At 37.4% G+C, this 17,611-nt stretch overlaps 1 protein-coding gene across 1 annotated transcript in view; it reads left to right on the top strand.

Moving 5' to 3' along the window:
* SCNN1B (sodium channel epithelial 1 subunit beta) overlaps nt 1–17,082 on the top strand; it is a 1,718,819-nt gene extending 1,701,737 nt beyond the window's left edge. Inside the window, exon 13 of the mRNA XM_044089820.1 lies at nt 14,681–17,082. Coding sequence (XP_043945755.1) covers nt 14,681–15,067 — 387 coding nt within the window. The 3' untranslated portion in view covers nt 15,068–17,082. The remainder of the gene's footprint in view (nt 1–14,680) is intronic.
* Nucleotides 17,083–17,611: the final 529 nt, after the last annotated feature.

Here is a 17,611-nt window from a genome sequence, read left to right on the forward strand (position 1 = left end):
AGAAATGTATAGTTATCCCCTTTGGGAAAAAACATGAATTTGTGAATATAGGTGGCAGTACACTAAACACCAAAAGTGTGATAAGAGACTTAGGGACACAGGTGGACAGTGGTCTCACCTTCGATAACCACATCACCACAACAGTCAGGAAATCCTTCTATGTGGCACACCTCAAAACTAAGGGCTTTTCATCCAGAAAAAAGGAGGTCATTGTCCCACTGTACTCATCCCTCATTAGACCCATTATAGAATACAACACCTTGTTTGGTATGTACCTCTCAAGACATCTGCAACAACTGGAAAGTCAGCAGAAATACCTCACTGAAAGAATCACAGGCCTAAAGCAGATGCCCTATGCTAACTGCCTTAAAAAATTCCAGCTTTACTCTTATCACATATCGTCTACTCAGAGGCGATCTCTGCTTAACATACAAGGCCATGTCAAACCCAGAGCTGTTGGACATGCTACACTTAAAGAAATATAAATCCCTCAGAGCCACATGCTCCAGGGATCTAAACCTTGTCATCACAATAAACAAAACATGCTGGAGGGATAGGTTCCTGACCCAGAGACTCCCCAGACTCTGGAATAGACTGCCCATACATGTCAAGCAGAGTGCCTCTTTGGCCCTCTTCAAAAGGAACCTTGACGATTGGATGGAAGAAAGGAAATTAACCCCAGGGATCACATCAGTCACCCTGCTAGACAGGGGTCAAGGGAAGTAAATAGTGTGGGAAGAAATATCCTGGGAATTGTTATGGCTAGGCTTGTATAGGCCCTAGGGCTGATAGCCTAGTACCAACCTATGAACCAACCACAGTCTTAGCAGATTCTTCTGCAGCATCTCAACTTCAGTGTTTCCCCACCTTCAGAGTCTGGGGTTCATGATTAACTTAAAAATCAAAAAGCCAAATGCAGTGCTGCTATCAGTTGAGGCAGGAGACTCACGTAAACATAAAAGAGAGCAATCCAAATCCAAGTGTGTGACCCTCCAGTGGCAATGAAACGAAAAGCAGAGATTCAAAGGAACTTCAAATAAGATGCATTCATAAAAAATAATAAAGTTTATTCCAATGAGTGAGCGCTTTCGCCAAAGGCTTCTTCAGACTCTTAAAACAATGAATAAAACTGTTTGAATCATTTTTAAACCATCCTTAAGCTTCCTATTGGACATTACAAATTGATATGTCACATGTTATCTTGTCTTAAAGGAACAGATACTCAAAAAAGTTAACATAGTTAAATGCAACAATATTTAGAAGGAATACTTCCATCCAAATATACAATTAATGATCAGAATGTCCATGCAAATAAGTAAAAAATATGCATATACCCTGATACATTCTAAAAAATAAAAGGAGCATTGTGCTTGGTCCTATATCATTCTACAATCATTAAAAAACTGTTGCTACATTCATTAAAAACCCTGAACATTCTCTCTCCTCATGGTGTTAAAAACATTAAAACCCTTAGATAAACAGCAAGTTTTATCACGTTTCAATATCTAGCATCTCTACTAAGATAGTGGTGTGTCGAATGCAACTTTGCATATATCAGGTTAAAAAATTAATATAGCGAGAACTCTGTACTAAAAATGTAAGCGTACCTTTACCACAAAACAACATAGCGAATATAATGTATTACGCGATGTGCCTCATCAAGGAGTCAGACCTCATCATATCGGTGATAGGCTGTTGTCCAAGATTAAAAAATTCCACAAATAGGAACCTCTTAGATTCCACGTAAAACAAACTGTTTACAAGTTGTAAAGTGCCGTGTGCTGTAGGAACTCTGAATGCAATTGAGTACAACCTAACTTCATGCGCTATGGTAACTCAACGTGCGGTGAGCACGTTCTAAGCATCTAAGTACTGAACAACAGAAACAATGTTTAAATTTCTAAGAAAAAGGTGAGCCTATATTCGTGCTGTCCTGTGCCTAAAATAGACAGTATTTGTAAGCACGATTATGCCCTAGAAGCATATATTGATCACAAAGTGTCACTATTTAAAACAATGAAACGTGTACATATTAATGAGTACACTTATTAAAGTGTTAAGCTGAACATGGCAGAGATGGCATTAACTAATACAAAATAAAAAATAAAACAGATAAATAGTGGAATGCTAGGTAACACATAAAATTGACACAATAAAGCTTGAAATTAGCACAAAGCACACATATAATAATACCTAGGTATAAAGCTCCATAGATGATAGGGTCCCTAACTAGTAAAAAGCAACTACTTCCATGTACATAGTTGGTGCTAAATATAACAACATTCTAAGTTAAAAGGTCAAATGAAAATGTGAAGAGATAAACAATCCGCAACAATACTAAGCCTGTACCTAATGATAAAACAAAACTATCTATTGATGTATGGGGTACCTAGCTCAGTCATAAAATAAATTCCAGCTACAGTGAACAAATATATAGACGATATGCATGCTTGTATATACATGTGTATATATTTACACACATGCATGTGTAAACTATGCCCAATAACCACTAATATATTGAGGTGGTGATAGGAGGGGATGAAAAACATACTAGTATGTGAGGTATGGGCTCAGAAGTAAGGCTAAAACAAGAAAGCCGAACATATCCAAAGGTCCATCAGTTCCTGGGATTTGATACTAAGAACACATCTACTTGTGGCTATAAAGCTCAGAACATTAATACTATGAAAATAATTATATTCAGTCTACAAGGACTGATTCTTACACTGATTTACTATAAGAGTGACATCAATACGTAGTTTTAAAAATTACCTTACTACTCTATTTAGGTAATAGTAGGTTAAGTCATCTTCGTAGTCTTCTACTTCTTAAAAATGGTTTGAGTTGCACTTTATCATTAAGCCCTGGTGACCTATCAGACCTTAGTCTGATAATCCAACGTGTCTCCTGTTCTAAGGTTTTGTTGATTAGATCACCACCTCTAAAACCCACGCTGACTTGTTCAATAACACAAAATTTAAAATTATGATTGGTGCCTGCTGTTGTATTGTGTCTAGCTAGGGCATTGGTCTCAGTACCTATCCTAATGTGGTAAATATGTTCCCTAACTCTTTCCTTAAGTGATCTATTGGTTTTGCCAATGTAATAGCTTTGCAGGTTATACAGGTGGCCATGTATACCACATTCTTACTTTCACAGTTCGTGTTAGTTCTGAAGTTATATGTGCGTAGCGTAACAGGATGCTCAAAAGTGGTATCTTTATTAATGTAGATGCATTGATTACAATGACCACAGGGTACTGTGTTTCTATCATTTATTGGTCTACTTTTCCCGGATGTTTGGGTCTACATAAAATGCTTCTTAAATTCTGATGATTCTTGTAGGTTATCGTGGTGTTGGTCCTACTACCTCATTGACATCCCTATCGGATTTCAGTATTCCCCAGTGTCTATCCAGGGTTTTTCACCTCCAAGTTCATTTTACTGAAAGTGAGGTTGGTTCTAATTTCAGTTTTAAAGGCTTCGACTCTTCATACTACCTTCATGTGCCATAAAGTAAGGTTTAGCAGTACTCGTTCTTAGACACTCCACAGTTCTGACCATTTCTAATATTTCATTTTCTTTATAGCCCCTTTCTAGAAATCTATCCTTCATGTCCTCTATTCCTTTCTCATAGAACTCTTGTTGTGGGTTCAACCTTGATACTCTCATGAATTGTCCTTTAAGGACATTTTGGAATACATGTACAGGATGCATACTGTTTCTGTGTAGTATGTTGTTTCTTTGGCAGGCTTTCCTATGAATGGTTGTATTAATAAGGCCATTGGACATCCTGAATACTTCCACATCCAAAAATGGTATAGTTTCATCTGAAAATTCATGGTGAATTTTAAAAATCCGTAGTGTTATCCAAATAAGAAAGCGAAATTCTTTAAAGAGGGTTCATCACCCAACCAAATAAGGAAGAGGTCATCTACAAAGCGGCAATACATACCAACAAATTCATTGAAAAGTGGATGGTCATATAAGTGAACATCTTCCCACCTAGCCATCACAAGGTTGGCGTAACTATTAGCACAAGATGTGCCCATAGCTACGCCATCCTTCTGTAAGAATATGGATTCTTGAAAAGCAAAAGCGTTGTTAGTCAAGACAGTCTCAAGTAACAGAGTTATAAGATCAACTTTTTATCCGAAAAGTCGGAATGTATCTTCAAATATTCTGTTAACATTCTTATTCCTGTGTCATTAGGAATTACAGTGAATAAACTGACTACGTCTAGTGTCACAAAAAGTAATGTTGCTGTTCACCTAAAGGTCGAGTTTGAGAGTATAAATCTAAGAGAAACTGTTTGCTATCTTTCAAAATATTCCTATTGTCATTGACTAAAGGTCTTAATACACTTTCCAAGTAAATAGATAAGGGTTCAGTGACCCAACCTTGCCCTGCAACAATGGGTCTGAGTGGTGGATCTCGCTGTTTTATGGACTTTGGGGAGTCCCTGTATAATCGGGATGATGGGGTTGTTCACCTTAAAGTACTCATAGAGTTGTTGAGTTATGTCCAGAGACATAACTAAGTCATCCAAGGTATTATAAACACTGAACACCATATCTATTAAATTGTCCTTAGTTAGTATGGAGTAAGTATTGCTGTCATTTAACATTTGAAACATTTTGTTAGTGTAGTATATATCATCCATGATGACCACGAGCCACCTTTATCAGCTGGTCTTATTATTATAGAGCTATCATCTTTGAGTGAATACAATGCTTGTCTCTGCTTATAGTTCAAATTGCGTCCATGTCTTGAAGGTGTTTTCTCCTGATAGCATTTGTATATGTCATCTTCCACTACATTGCCAAACACTTCAATTGTTGGGTGAAGTTGAGGCACGTAAGTGCTGTTAGGACGGTGCTTATTCTTAACTGAATTGTCATCAAACTTTCCAAACTCTAGCCTTAGTTGTAAATTACGAATGAACATTTTGGTTTCTATAATGGTGTCCACTAAGTCACTGTTCTTAGTGGGAATGAAACTTAGTCCTTTATTTAGGACTTGTTTCTCATACTCATTTAAAACCCTGCCGGAAAGGTTCATGATCAATGATTCTGCCTCCCCCACATTTTCTTTATCGTGGGGCCTACTTGTTCCTGCTCGTCTAACGATCCTTTCCTCTTCTGTCTCCCCCTGCTGGTTGACCTTCTTTTGTCCAAAAATGATTTTGTGCTATGGGGAGGGGGGCAGGTAATATATTTGTATTCACAATAACACTATTTGTTTTTGGTCTTACCACTGCTGCACCTGACCTCTGTACATCCGTAATGCAGCCTATCAGACCTTCACCTACAACAGTACTGTTAACTCTCCCATTTCCTTGTGTCCTGTTAGGGCTTACATTGTCCGTTTCTAGATTATTGTTTGCTGTGACTGGTTGATCAGATTCTGTGGTTACACTGGTACCTAAAATGTCAGTGATATCACTCTGCTTATTGTTTAAATCAATTCTATTAAATGATCTACTTTCTGAAGTATCACTGCGTGGATGTCTATCAGGAGCTTTCTTATGTAAATATGCTAACAATGAGATGTGCATGGGAAAATTAGGGAAAGTAATTGAAGATGTTTTGTTTTTAGAGAAACGGTTGCTAGACCAAAAGAAAGCTAAGATTACCAGGGATGTAAGAGATTTTAAGAACAATAATGTATTCACCTGGCCTAGGGAAATGAATCCAAATTTACACTATAGTCAGGGCTCAAATGCCTCACGCAGGCCTCCAGGTAGAACAGGTAACAATTTTGTGAATGCCACACTGAGCACACCTATAATCAATCCTGATAGACATCCATAGTGTTATTGTGAATACAAATATATTACCTGCCCCCCTCCCCATAGCACAAAATCATTTTTTGGACAAAAGAAGGTCAACCAGCAGGGGGAGACAGAAGAGGAAAGGATCGTTAGACGAGCAGGAACAAGTAGGCCCCACGATAAAGAAAATGTGGGGGAGGCAGAATCATTGATCATGAACCTTTCCGGCAGGGTTTTAAATGAGTATGAGAAACAAGTCCTAAATAAAGGACTAAGTTTCATTCCCACTAAGAACAGTGACTTAGTGGACACCATTATAGAAACCAAAATGTTCATTCGTAATTTACAACTAAGGCTAGAGTTTGGAAAGTTTGATGACAATTCAGTTAAGAATAAGCACCGTCCTAACAGCACTTACGTGCCTCAACTTCACCCAACAATTGAAGTGTTTGGCAATGTAGTGGAAGATGACATATACAAATGCTATCAGGAGAAAACACCTTCAAGACATGGACGAATTTGAACTATAAGCAGAGACAAGCATTGTATTCACTCAAAGATGATAGCTCTATAATAATAAGACCAGCTGATAAAGGTGGCCCCGTGGTCATCATGGATGATATATACTACACTAACAAAATGTTTCAAATGTTAAATGACAGCAATACTTACTCCATACTAACTAAGGACAATTTAATAGATATGGTGTTCAGTGTTTATAATACCTTGGATGACTTAGTTATGTCTCTGGACATAACTCAACAACTCTATGAGTACTTTAAGGTGAACAACCCCATCATCCCGATTATACAGGGACTCCCCAAAGTCCATAAAAACAGCGAGATCCACCACTCAGACCCATTGTTGCAGGGCAAGGTTGGGTCACTGAACCCTTATCTATTTACTTGGAAAGTGTATTAAGACCTTTAGTCAATGACAATAGGAATATTTTGAAAGATAGCAAACAGTTTCTCTTAGATTTATACTCTCAAACTCGACCTTTAGGTGAACAGCAACATTACTTTTTGTGACACTAGACGTAGTCAGTTTATTCACTGTAATTCCTAATGACACAGGAATAAGAATGTTAACAGAATATTTGAAGATACATTCCGACTTTTCGGATAAAAAGTTGATCTTATAACTCTGTTACTTGAGACTGTCTTGACTAACAACGCTTTTGCTTTTCAAGAATCCATATTCTTACAGAAGGATGGCGTAGCTATGGGCACATCTTGTGCTAATAGTTACGCCAACCTTGTGATGGCTAGGTGGGAAGATGTTCACTTATATGACCATCCACTTTTCAATGAATTTGTTGGTATGTATTGCCGCTTTGTAGATGACCTCTTCCTTATTTGGTTGGGTGATGAACCCTCTTTAAAGAATTTCGTTTCTTATTTGGATAACACTACGGATTTTTTAAAATTCACCATGAATTTTCAGATGAAACTATACCATTTTTGGATGTGGAAGTATTCAGGATGTCCAATGGCCTTATTAATACAACCATTCATAGGAAAGCCTGCCAAAGAAACAACATACTACACAGAAACAGTATGCATCCTGTACATGTATTCCAAAATGTCCTTAAAGGACAATTCATGAGAGTATCAAGGTTGAACCCACAACAAGAGTTCTATGAGAAAGGAATAGAGGACATGAAGGATAGATTTCTAGAAAGGGGCTATAAAGAAAATGAAATATTAGAAATGGTCAGAACTGTGGAGTGTCTAAGAACGAGTACTGCTAAACCTTACTTTATGGCACATGAAGGTAGTATGAAGAGTCCAAGCCTTTAAAACTGAAATTAGAACCAACCTCACTTTCAGTAAAATGAACTTGGAGGTGAAAAACCCTGGATAGACACTGGGGAATACTGAAATCCGATAGGGATGTCAATGAGGTAGTAGGACCAACACCACGATAACCTACAAGAATCATCAGAATTTAAGAAGCATTTTATGTAGACCCAAACATCCGGGAAAAGTAGACCAATAAATGATAGAAACACAGTACCCTGTGGTCATTGTAATCAATGCATCTACATTAATAAAGATACCACTTTTGAGCATCCTGTTACGCTACGCACATATAACTTCAGAACTAACACGAACTGTGAAAGTAAGAATGTGGTATACATGGCCACCTGTATAACCTGCAAAAGCTATTACATTGGCAAAACCAATAGATCACTTAAGGAAAGAGTTAGGGAACATATTTACCACATTAGGATAGGTACTGAGACCAATGCCCTAGCTAGACACAATACAACAGCAGGCACCAATCATAATTTTAAATTTTGTGTTATTGAACAAGTCAGCGTGGGTTTTAGAGGTGGTGATCTAATCAACAAAACCTTAGAACAGGAGACACGTTGGATTATCAGACTAAGGTCTGATAGGTCACCAGGGCTTAATGATAAAGTGCAACTCAAACCATTTTTAAGAAGTAGAAGACTACGAAGATGACTTAACCTACTATTACCTAAATAGAGTAGTAAGGTAATTTTAAAACTACGTATTGATGTCACTCTTATAGTAAATCAGTGTAAGAATCAGTCCTTGTAGACTGAATATAATTATTTTCATAGTATTAATGTTCTGAGCTTTATAGCCACAAGTAGATGTGTTCTTAGTATCAAATCCCAGGAACTGATGGACCTTTGGATATGTTCGGCTTTCTTGTTTTAGCCTTACTTCTGAGCCCATACCTCACATACTAGTATGTTTTTCACCCCCTATCACCACCTCAATATATTAGTGGTTATTGGGCATAGTTTATACATGCATGTGTGTAAATATATACACATGTATATACAAGCATGCATATCGTCTATATATTTGTTCACTGTAGCTGGAATTTATTTTGCGACTGAGCTAGGTACCCCATACATCAATAGATAGTTTTGTTTTATCATTAGGTACAGGCTTAGTATTGTTGCGGATTGTTTATCTCTTCACATTTTCATTTGACCTTTTAACTTAGAATGTTGTTATATTTAGCACCAACTATGTACATGGAAGTAGTTGCTTTTTACTAGTTAGGGACCCTATCATCTATGGAGCTTTATACCTAGGTATTATTATATGTGTGCTTTGTGCTAATTTCAAGCTTTATTGTGTCAATTTTATGTGTTACCTAGCATTCCACTATTTATCTGTTTTATTTTTTATTTTGTATTAGTTAATGCCATCTCTGCCATGTTCAGCTTAACACTTTAATAAGTGTACTCATTAATATGTACACGTTTCATTGTTTTAAATAGTGACACTTTGTGATCAATATATGCTTCTAGGGCATAATCGTGCTTACAAATACTGTCTATTTTAGGCACAGGACAGCACGAATATAGGCTCACCTTAGAAATTTAAACATTGTTTCTGTTGTTCAGTACTTAGATGCTTAGAACGTGCTCACCGCACGTTGAGTTACCATAGCGCATGAAGTTAGGTTGTACTCAATTGCATTCAGAGTTCCTACAGCACACGGCACTTTACAACTTGTAAACAGTTTGTTTTACGTGGAATCTAAGAGGTTCCTATTTGTGGAATTTTTTAATCTTGGACAACAGCCTATCACCGATATGATGAGGTCTGACTCCTTGATGAGGCACATCGCGTAATACATTATATTCGCTATGTTGTTTTGTGGTAAAGGTACGCTTACATTTTTAGTACAGAGTTCTCGCTATATTAATTTTTTAACCTGATATATGCAAAGTTGCATTCGACACACCACTATCTTAGTAGAGATGCTAGATATTGAAACGCGATAAAACTTGCTGTTTATCTAAGGGTTTTAATGTTTTTAACACCATGAGGAGAGAGAATGTTCAGGGTTTTTAATGAATGTAGCAACAGTTTTTTAATGATTGTAGAATGATATAGGACCAAGCACAATGCTCCTTTTATTTTTTAGAATGTATCAGGGTATATGCATATTTTGTACTTATTTGCATGGACATTCTGATCATTAATTGTATATTTGGATGGTAGTATTCCTTCTAAATATTGTTGCATTTAACTATGTTAACTTTTTGAGTATCTGTTCCTTTAAGACAAGATAACATGTGACATATCAATTTGTAATGTCCAATAGGAAGCTTAAGGATGGTTTAAAAATGATTCAAACAGTTTTATTCATTGTTTTAAGAGTCTGAAGAAGCCTTTGGCGAAAGCGCTCACTCATTGGAATAAACTTTATTATTTTTTATGAATGCATCTTATTTGAAGTTCCTTTGAATCTCTGCTTTTCGTTTCATTGCCACTGGAGGGTCACACACTTGGATTTGGATTAACTTAAAAATACCAAATACCCAAGACCTGTTTCTGGCTCTGTTCCTGCACTAAACCTGACTAAATTTCTACCCCACTCTATCTCCTTACTACCCCCATATCTCTCTCCCTCTTCGCTGAACAACTATCCCTTCTCTCACTTACTTCTCTCCCTCTTCTCTGAAAGTTTGCTTAATCCTTTCATATCCTTTCTTTTTTACTTGACTCTTACTTTTTCTCCCACTTCCTTTCCCTACCACCTTTCTCTGATTTATGCTTCTCAGTAGTTTAGTTTGTTTATAGGAAATGATATCTCTTCCTACTTGTAAATAGTTTTTGTATACTAACTTTTTTATTGTCTCTACATTTATCCTGGTGATTTTCTTGTATATTACTTCAAATGTATGTTTTTTGTATATCTTGTGGAGCTTTTCTCCCCGGGCCTCTACTGAAAATGGAAATAATTCCAGCTAGACTAGCCCGGTCAACAAATGTAAAATAAAAAATAAATAAATAAAAATAAATAAAAATAAACTGTTTTTTTCTTGGCTGCAGACTGGACACGCAACTCCTGCAGGCCTTCCTGCCAGTGGACAAGGTACAGAACCTTTCCAACTACTTTTATTCTCACCTAACACTTCAAGCTTTCACCACAAGGGAAGTTATCAGGCCCTTGGATTTCATGTCAGTAACTTTACCCATGGTGCCCTATGCCAGACTACATATGAGAAAGATTTAGTGGTACCTAAAATCTATCTGGTCTCAGCATTCTCATCTCTGGACACCCACATCTCACTTCTTCCCTTTCTAAAGAAATAATTTCAGTAGTGGAAATCACAGGTATTCCTCCCTTCTTTCCAGGCTAGAGGTAAAACGGTTTCCAAAAGGCATCCTTCATTTAAAACCACCTAAGAAAACTATTCCACTTTCTTGAGATCTTAACTTTGTCCTAGAAAAGTTCAGTCTGCCTCCCTTTGAATCAGTGGCCAATACCTCTCTCACATTTTATACTTGGAAAACCATTCTTCTGTTAGCCCGTACTTCAGTTAGAAGAGTATCTGAGCTCCAAGCCCTGATGGCACCCCCCCCCCTTTATTTTTCAGAAGGCCAGAGTGTTTCTGAGAGCCAACCCCTCATTTATGCCTTTTATTGCACTATTCCTCAATCAGGCCATCAGTCTTACTGCTTTCTTCTCTAATCCTCAGAACAAGGGAAAGAGAATCCCCCATTCTCTGGATTTACACAGACAGCACAGATTTTATATGGATAAGATCAAGTCTATTCACAAGACTGATCAGTTGTTTGTTTCCTTTCAAGAAGCCAAGTTGATAAACCTGGTTTCTAAACAAATTATTGCTAACTAGATTTCTAAGCCCATTTCCTTTTGTTGCACTAACTATGGAAAATTGTTACATTCTGTGGTAAAACCACATTCCACTGGGGCAGTGGCTTCTTCTGGTGCCAGTTACAAAGGTATTAACACAAGATCCATCCTAGAAGCAGTAACCAGATCTTCTGTGCATACCTTTACCAAACACTACAGCTTAGATACTTTCTCTAGATCCAGGGCCCCTTTACCAGGTTCCCTCTGGATTGATTGATATTATTGCTATGACAGATCCATCTACCCATACCACTTACTAATCTTTGGGAATCACCCAACAGTTTGGAATACTGTGACAGTGATCTAAGAAAGGGCATAATACGGTTGTGTAGGAACTTTCCATAACAGTAGATGCTGTACTAATCACAGTTACAATATTCCTTCCCACCCATACATTCCCTGTATGTATATTTAACCAGGTTTTGCTCTTCTTTTTGTGTACTGAAGGGAAGCTGTTCTCTGCCTTCTCCCCTCTTAGCAGACCTTTACCCATCCTGTAGCCTCAGGTGTTTCCAACTCTCCTAGCCTCAAGATAGTCTGAGGTTTCCATGTTCATATGTCCACTTATATAGCCTTACACCCATGGGCGTAGGTCATATATTGGACATATGGATCTATGGAAGTGTTTGGCTTTTCTACCCCAGCCAGAGGTCCAGGTTATTTGGTGAGATAACCCAACAGTTTGGATTACTGCAACAGGATCAGTAAGACAGCTACTGTTATGGTAAGTCCTTATACAACTGCAATTTCTGCAGATGTATGTCACTTAGTTAACATGTAAAACATATTTACTTCACAATTTGGCTATATCTCAAAGAAGTACCATCCTGGAAGTGCAGTAGAAAACCCTGCCCCTCCCCCTTTCCATCTCATGAATACACAGCTTGACTGACAGGTAGGCGCATTACCCAATGCAGACTTACAAAAAGAAGCATAGCTCTCAGCTGTAAATAATCATGCAAAATGTCCCTAATTTTCCCCTCATCATTTTTCAATGTCCCTCCTAAAATGTTTATATTTCCTGATAATTTGCTAAGGATTAAGTCAGTCAGTTATGCCAGATATTGGATATTAATACTTCTGATTCTTTGGAAAATGCATGCATGTTGACGGTTGCAAACTTGCAAGCCCTCCCCAGCACCTGTATTCTAGAAAGTTATAGGAAGCAGACAGTGCTGCATCTTCCCATTGTTTTGGTATTATTTGCTTCCACTTAAGGCAACTCATCACTTATAAGTACTGTTATTAATAAGAAGACCCGTCACCTTTACGCTCTTGGCCTTAAGGGATCCCACGGTTTTACTTCGTGATTATGCAGCATAGTCTTTAGAAAATATGTGTTGATGTTAATCTTATTTTTCTATTAACTTTCTAAGTGAATTAGAGTAATATTTAAAAACTTAGGAAAATGTTAAGAATGAAATGCTGTAAGGGGGCCACCACTCCCTTAATCCCCCCATCCTATTACTTGTGAAATAAATCCCTGAGATGTGCGTTTTTTAATCCAATTTAGTTTCTCCTTGCTAGGGAACTGAAGATATACTGAGCATGTGGACTAAATTCATGGTCACACCCCCCCAGAATCATATATATATATTTTTAATGACAGTAACATTATAATCCAGGTTCACTGCTCATACTCTAATGTTGTCAAGACTGGTGTAGGTTGGTACATCATGGTACTTTACAGTATCTCACCTGTCCCATCTACGTTTACCATAATTTTTACATTCAAGCATTATCATATCATCTTCTCCATTGTGTTTTGCTGTCATACTTTGGTAGCAACATCAGTCTTTCGCTGTTGTCCCTGCTTCTGTAGTGAACCCCCCCTCCCTTAGCCATACATGATATTTTCCCTTTCATAGAACATTTATCTGCATATATATTGCTGTACATTACATCAACATTGTCAATGTAGTTTTCCCATCTGTGCATGTGGGCTTGCAATGATCGCCAGAGATTCTCATACACATTCCATGTTTACCTCAGCTGCTTGTACTTTAACCCAGTTGCAAGGTACTGTAACACAGTCTGGCTGTGGGTCTGTACTGCAACCTCAATGAGGGTTGGGAGGGTGGCCTAATGGTTAAGGTGTTTGCCTTGCAAACACAAGGTGCAATGTTTGAATCTCACAGAGGATAATTGGCTAGGCTTAAAATGGCTCACAAGTGCAGTTAGCCTAGTACTAACCTATGAACCTCCTATGTACAATGTCTTAGCTGCATGCATTGAGGCTGATTATGCAATTAATGTAAATAGAGCTGGCTTGGCCTTGATCATAGACACAGAATTTCTAAATTCTCGGGTATGGCTCTGTGTTTTTTTTTAATTAGTTAATATCCAATGTAAATGAGAGATACAAAATACACCACCAAGTTACTAACCCCTTACTGCACTTTAAATGTTTTACAATATAAAGTTCCTCTCTTTACAGAATTTAACCTATTACATCATATTTCTCCTGTTTATCCCTTCCTCTGGATGCTTTCATACATTAATACATCTATTAGTTATAATGATATAGCATATTATTTCTGCAAAGATAGCAGTATTTCATTAGTTACATTTATCATAGTATTATCAATAAAACAATACACACATTATTCTGAAAAAGAAATTCTGAACTGCCTGTCTGGATCCTAGAATTCCTATCAGCCAGTTCAGAATTATTTAAGTCCTAAAATCTCGTGCAGCTGCCAACAAAGTAGAGCCAGAGAAGTACCAGACGTGGTACAATGCATTACTTTGTATTACTTACGTAAAGTACATCTCTGTTGTGTTTGTCTGTTTGTTGTTTGTGGGCTGATTTCCATACTTAGAAACTCCATTATATGTTCTGGGTTATATTTTATTGACTGCAGGTTAATCTTTTAAAGCCTAATCCAGCAAAGACCAAAATCTTGGTTCAGAATACCTGAAAGGGTATTTGAAGAAACCTGCACCATTCCATAATTATAATGACTTTCAAGGTCATTATGCTGCAGTAACTTTAGTGTATTAGCACACAAACTCCATCCCAAAAAATGAAGATTCAGATAGTTACTCTTGTACCTACCTGTACAACTCCCATTTTTGTAGATTATCTCTTGAGGCCAAAATTTGCTACCCAAGATTATCATTTGGCAGTACTGTTGTTAAGAGGAGTAAGCAGTAATATGCAACTCATGCTGCTGTGACTGGTGTGTGAAGCCATTCTGTAGCAGCCATTAAAAAATTAATTTTTAAATATTTTTAACTTCTACAGGTTGTATGGCTGCTCTCCAACTTGGGAGGCCAGTTTGGATTTTGGATGGGTGGATCGGTTCTGTGCATCATTGAGTTTGGTGAAATCATTATTGACTGCATATGGATTGCTATTATCCGATTTGTCATCTGGCAGAAAAACAGGAAGAAAATGCAACTACCACAACTGTACAATGACCCACCACCGACAGTGTCAGAGCTTGTGGAAGGCATTAGCAACCAAGGATTTCAGCCAGACATTATCAATAGCTGCACTTCCCAACCACAGCCTCCTGACCTGCATATACCAACAACCTTGGAAGTGCCTGGAACCCCACCACCACATTATGATTCATTACGTATTCAACCCATTGACATGGAGCAACAGAGTGACAATGAAGACTTTTAATATTATGAGTGTGATCAGCCAGATAAAACTCATAAAATGCTTTGTGTGCAAAGAGTAATGTATGGTAAATAAGTTTAAATCAGTAAACCAATGCTTGTAACACTTCTGTTTAATACAATGGAATGTCTTAGTAAACTACCCTACCTTTCAAGGTCATTAAGCTGACTGCTTTTATAAATACAGTAAGTGTGTTTGTACTCCAAAATAGGACAGATGTATGTATAGTAAATCAGTGATAAACAATTGCTATCCCAGATAATGTTATTAATCATTATCCTACTCAATGACGTCTTACTGTATCAACATGATTACTAAAAGAAAAATTATTAGTAATCGAAACACCCAGGTCCCTAAAAACCTCAACTGCATTCAAGAATGACAATAAGAGAATAATCTGATGATGAACCTGGAGCTTCCCAAAATACATAAATGAACATTTGGTCAGCACTAAATTTTAGACATAGAAATGGCATAAAAATAACTGCTGATAGGTATTTACTAATAATTATTTCATCATTTCATTCATAATTATAAAGACAGTCTTTTAAGTCATTCACATATTTGCTGATGAAACAGTGTTAGTCCATGGGAAAGGTGGAAAAAGAAACTGTATTAATTGGATTCAGGTCTGAAACCTGATGGACACCTATGCTCACCTGTAATGAGTCAGAGTGTATGTTCTAGATTATGACAGATTGTGTTCTTCCAGTTAACAAAGACATAATCCAATGCCAGCATGAGATACTGTTTTTAATATTACTTGGTAAGGAAAGAAATCAAAGGCCTTGGCCATGTCCAAGTGTAATACATCTACTGTAATACCTTCACCCGTCTATAAGGTTAGTTGAGGTATGTTTGTCCTAAAAACCTATGATGAGATAAGTCTCGCTGTTAAAGTTCACCATTATTGTTTATGAGGTCAGTAATATACCACTCAAAACATTTGCCAAGAGCAGAGGTCAGACATTTGGAATGATAGCTTTAACTTCATCTTCATTTCACTGTTTATAAATTGGAGTAACACTGGATTTTCCACAAACTTGGAATTACTCCAGAGAGTAATTTATTAAAAATCAGTCTTATTTTAGATGCAAATGCCCCAAACATTACCTAATAGTAATGGCGGTATTATGTCGGGCTCCGCTAGTGTGGATTACTAATCTTGGCCAAACTTTTCTCAATTATGTCACTACTAAAAACTGGACAAGGAGTTGAAGGATTAATAACATTCCAAGTTTCACCCTAGTGAAAAGCCAAAGTACTATTACATGTATTCACGTAATATTTATTAAATTTAGTAGCAATTAGCTTAGGCTTATGCAGCATAATATTGTTAACTTTGACAGTGTTAATAATATTTTGTGATCTAGTTTTTCTAGTAATACACCTAAAATAATTGCTTCTGTTGACCTTATCCTTTCTTAATTTTACACCAAACGCAGAACGGATTATAATTTGAAACTTAAAACATTTGCTTGCCCCGATTCAGTTTCATTTTGTTGTAACAGCTAGGGAACATCTTGTAATTTTTAAAAATGATTTTTTTCTTATATAATATTTTCAAGTTATTTGACCACCAGTATGGAAAATGAGTTGTGGTCCTGTTTAACTTTATATTTTCTATAGACTCTACACTTTTGAGAATATTTTCCAGAGTTGAGTAAAAAGAAGTTATGTACTCACCATAACGTTTCATCTGAGTAGGTACTTCATTTGTCTGCAACCTGTGGAACCTGTGGGTATCGGGTCCAATCTCAGACCCAAGCCAGCAGCTTCACAAGCTACAAGATCCGAGCTCCTAGCTCCTCCCCCTACCCATAATCCCCTGCCACTAACTGTATTACCTCAGATTGATTTTGCCCAATCTAAGTCATAACCTCGACAGAGGTATACTGAAGACCTAACCTCCAGACAGTAAAATGTCAGGTCACCAGAAGAAAACCCGAGAAAAGGTTAGGGGGATGGCAGGGGGGGATGGTTGCAGACAAATGAAGTACCTACTCAGATGGAACATTATGGTGAGTACATAACTTCTTTATCTGAAGTAGTTACTTCATTTGCTCTGCAACCTGTGGGACAGAGTCCCCAGCTACCTAGACAATAAACCTGGGTGGCCTTATGGAAGAATATTCCGAAGCACTGCAGAGCCAAAAGAAGCCCTACTTCTTGATATCATATCCAGTTTATAATGAGAAATGAACGTATGAGAAGAGGACCAGGTAGCTGCTGAACATATGTCGTCCAAAGGAACCCTGGACCAGAAAGCTGCTGAGGTGGCGATGGACTGGGTAGAATGAGCGTGTATTCCCATAGGAGCTGGTTTGCCCGAAGATACATACCCCTGAACTATACATTGACAAATCCAATTTGCTAGGGTCACTTTAGAAATGGCCCTTCCCCTGGCTGATTTTGCAAAGGACACAAACAACTGATCAGACTTGCGAAAATCCTTAGTTCTGTGCAAGTAAAAATGTAGTTGCCTGTGTACGGCCAGTTTGTGCAATGTGTACTCCCCCTTATTCTGAAAATTTGGAAAGAACACGG

This window comes from Protopterus annectens, chromosome 12.part0 (assembly GCF_019279795.1).
Source record: "Protopterus annectens isolate FY-2018-M chromosome 12.part0, PAN1.0, whole genome shotgun sequence".
NCBI classification, from domain to species: domain Eukaryota; kingdom Metazoa; phylum Chordata; order Ceratodontiformes; family Protopteridae; genus Protopterus; species Protopterus annectens.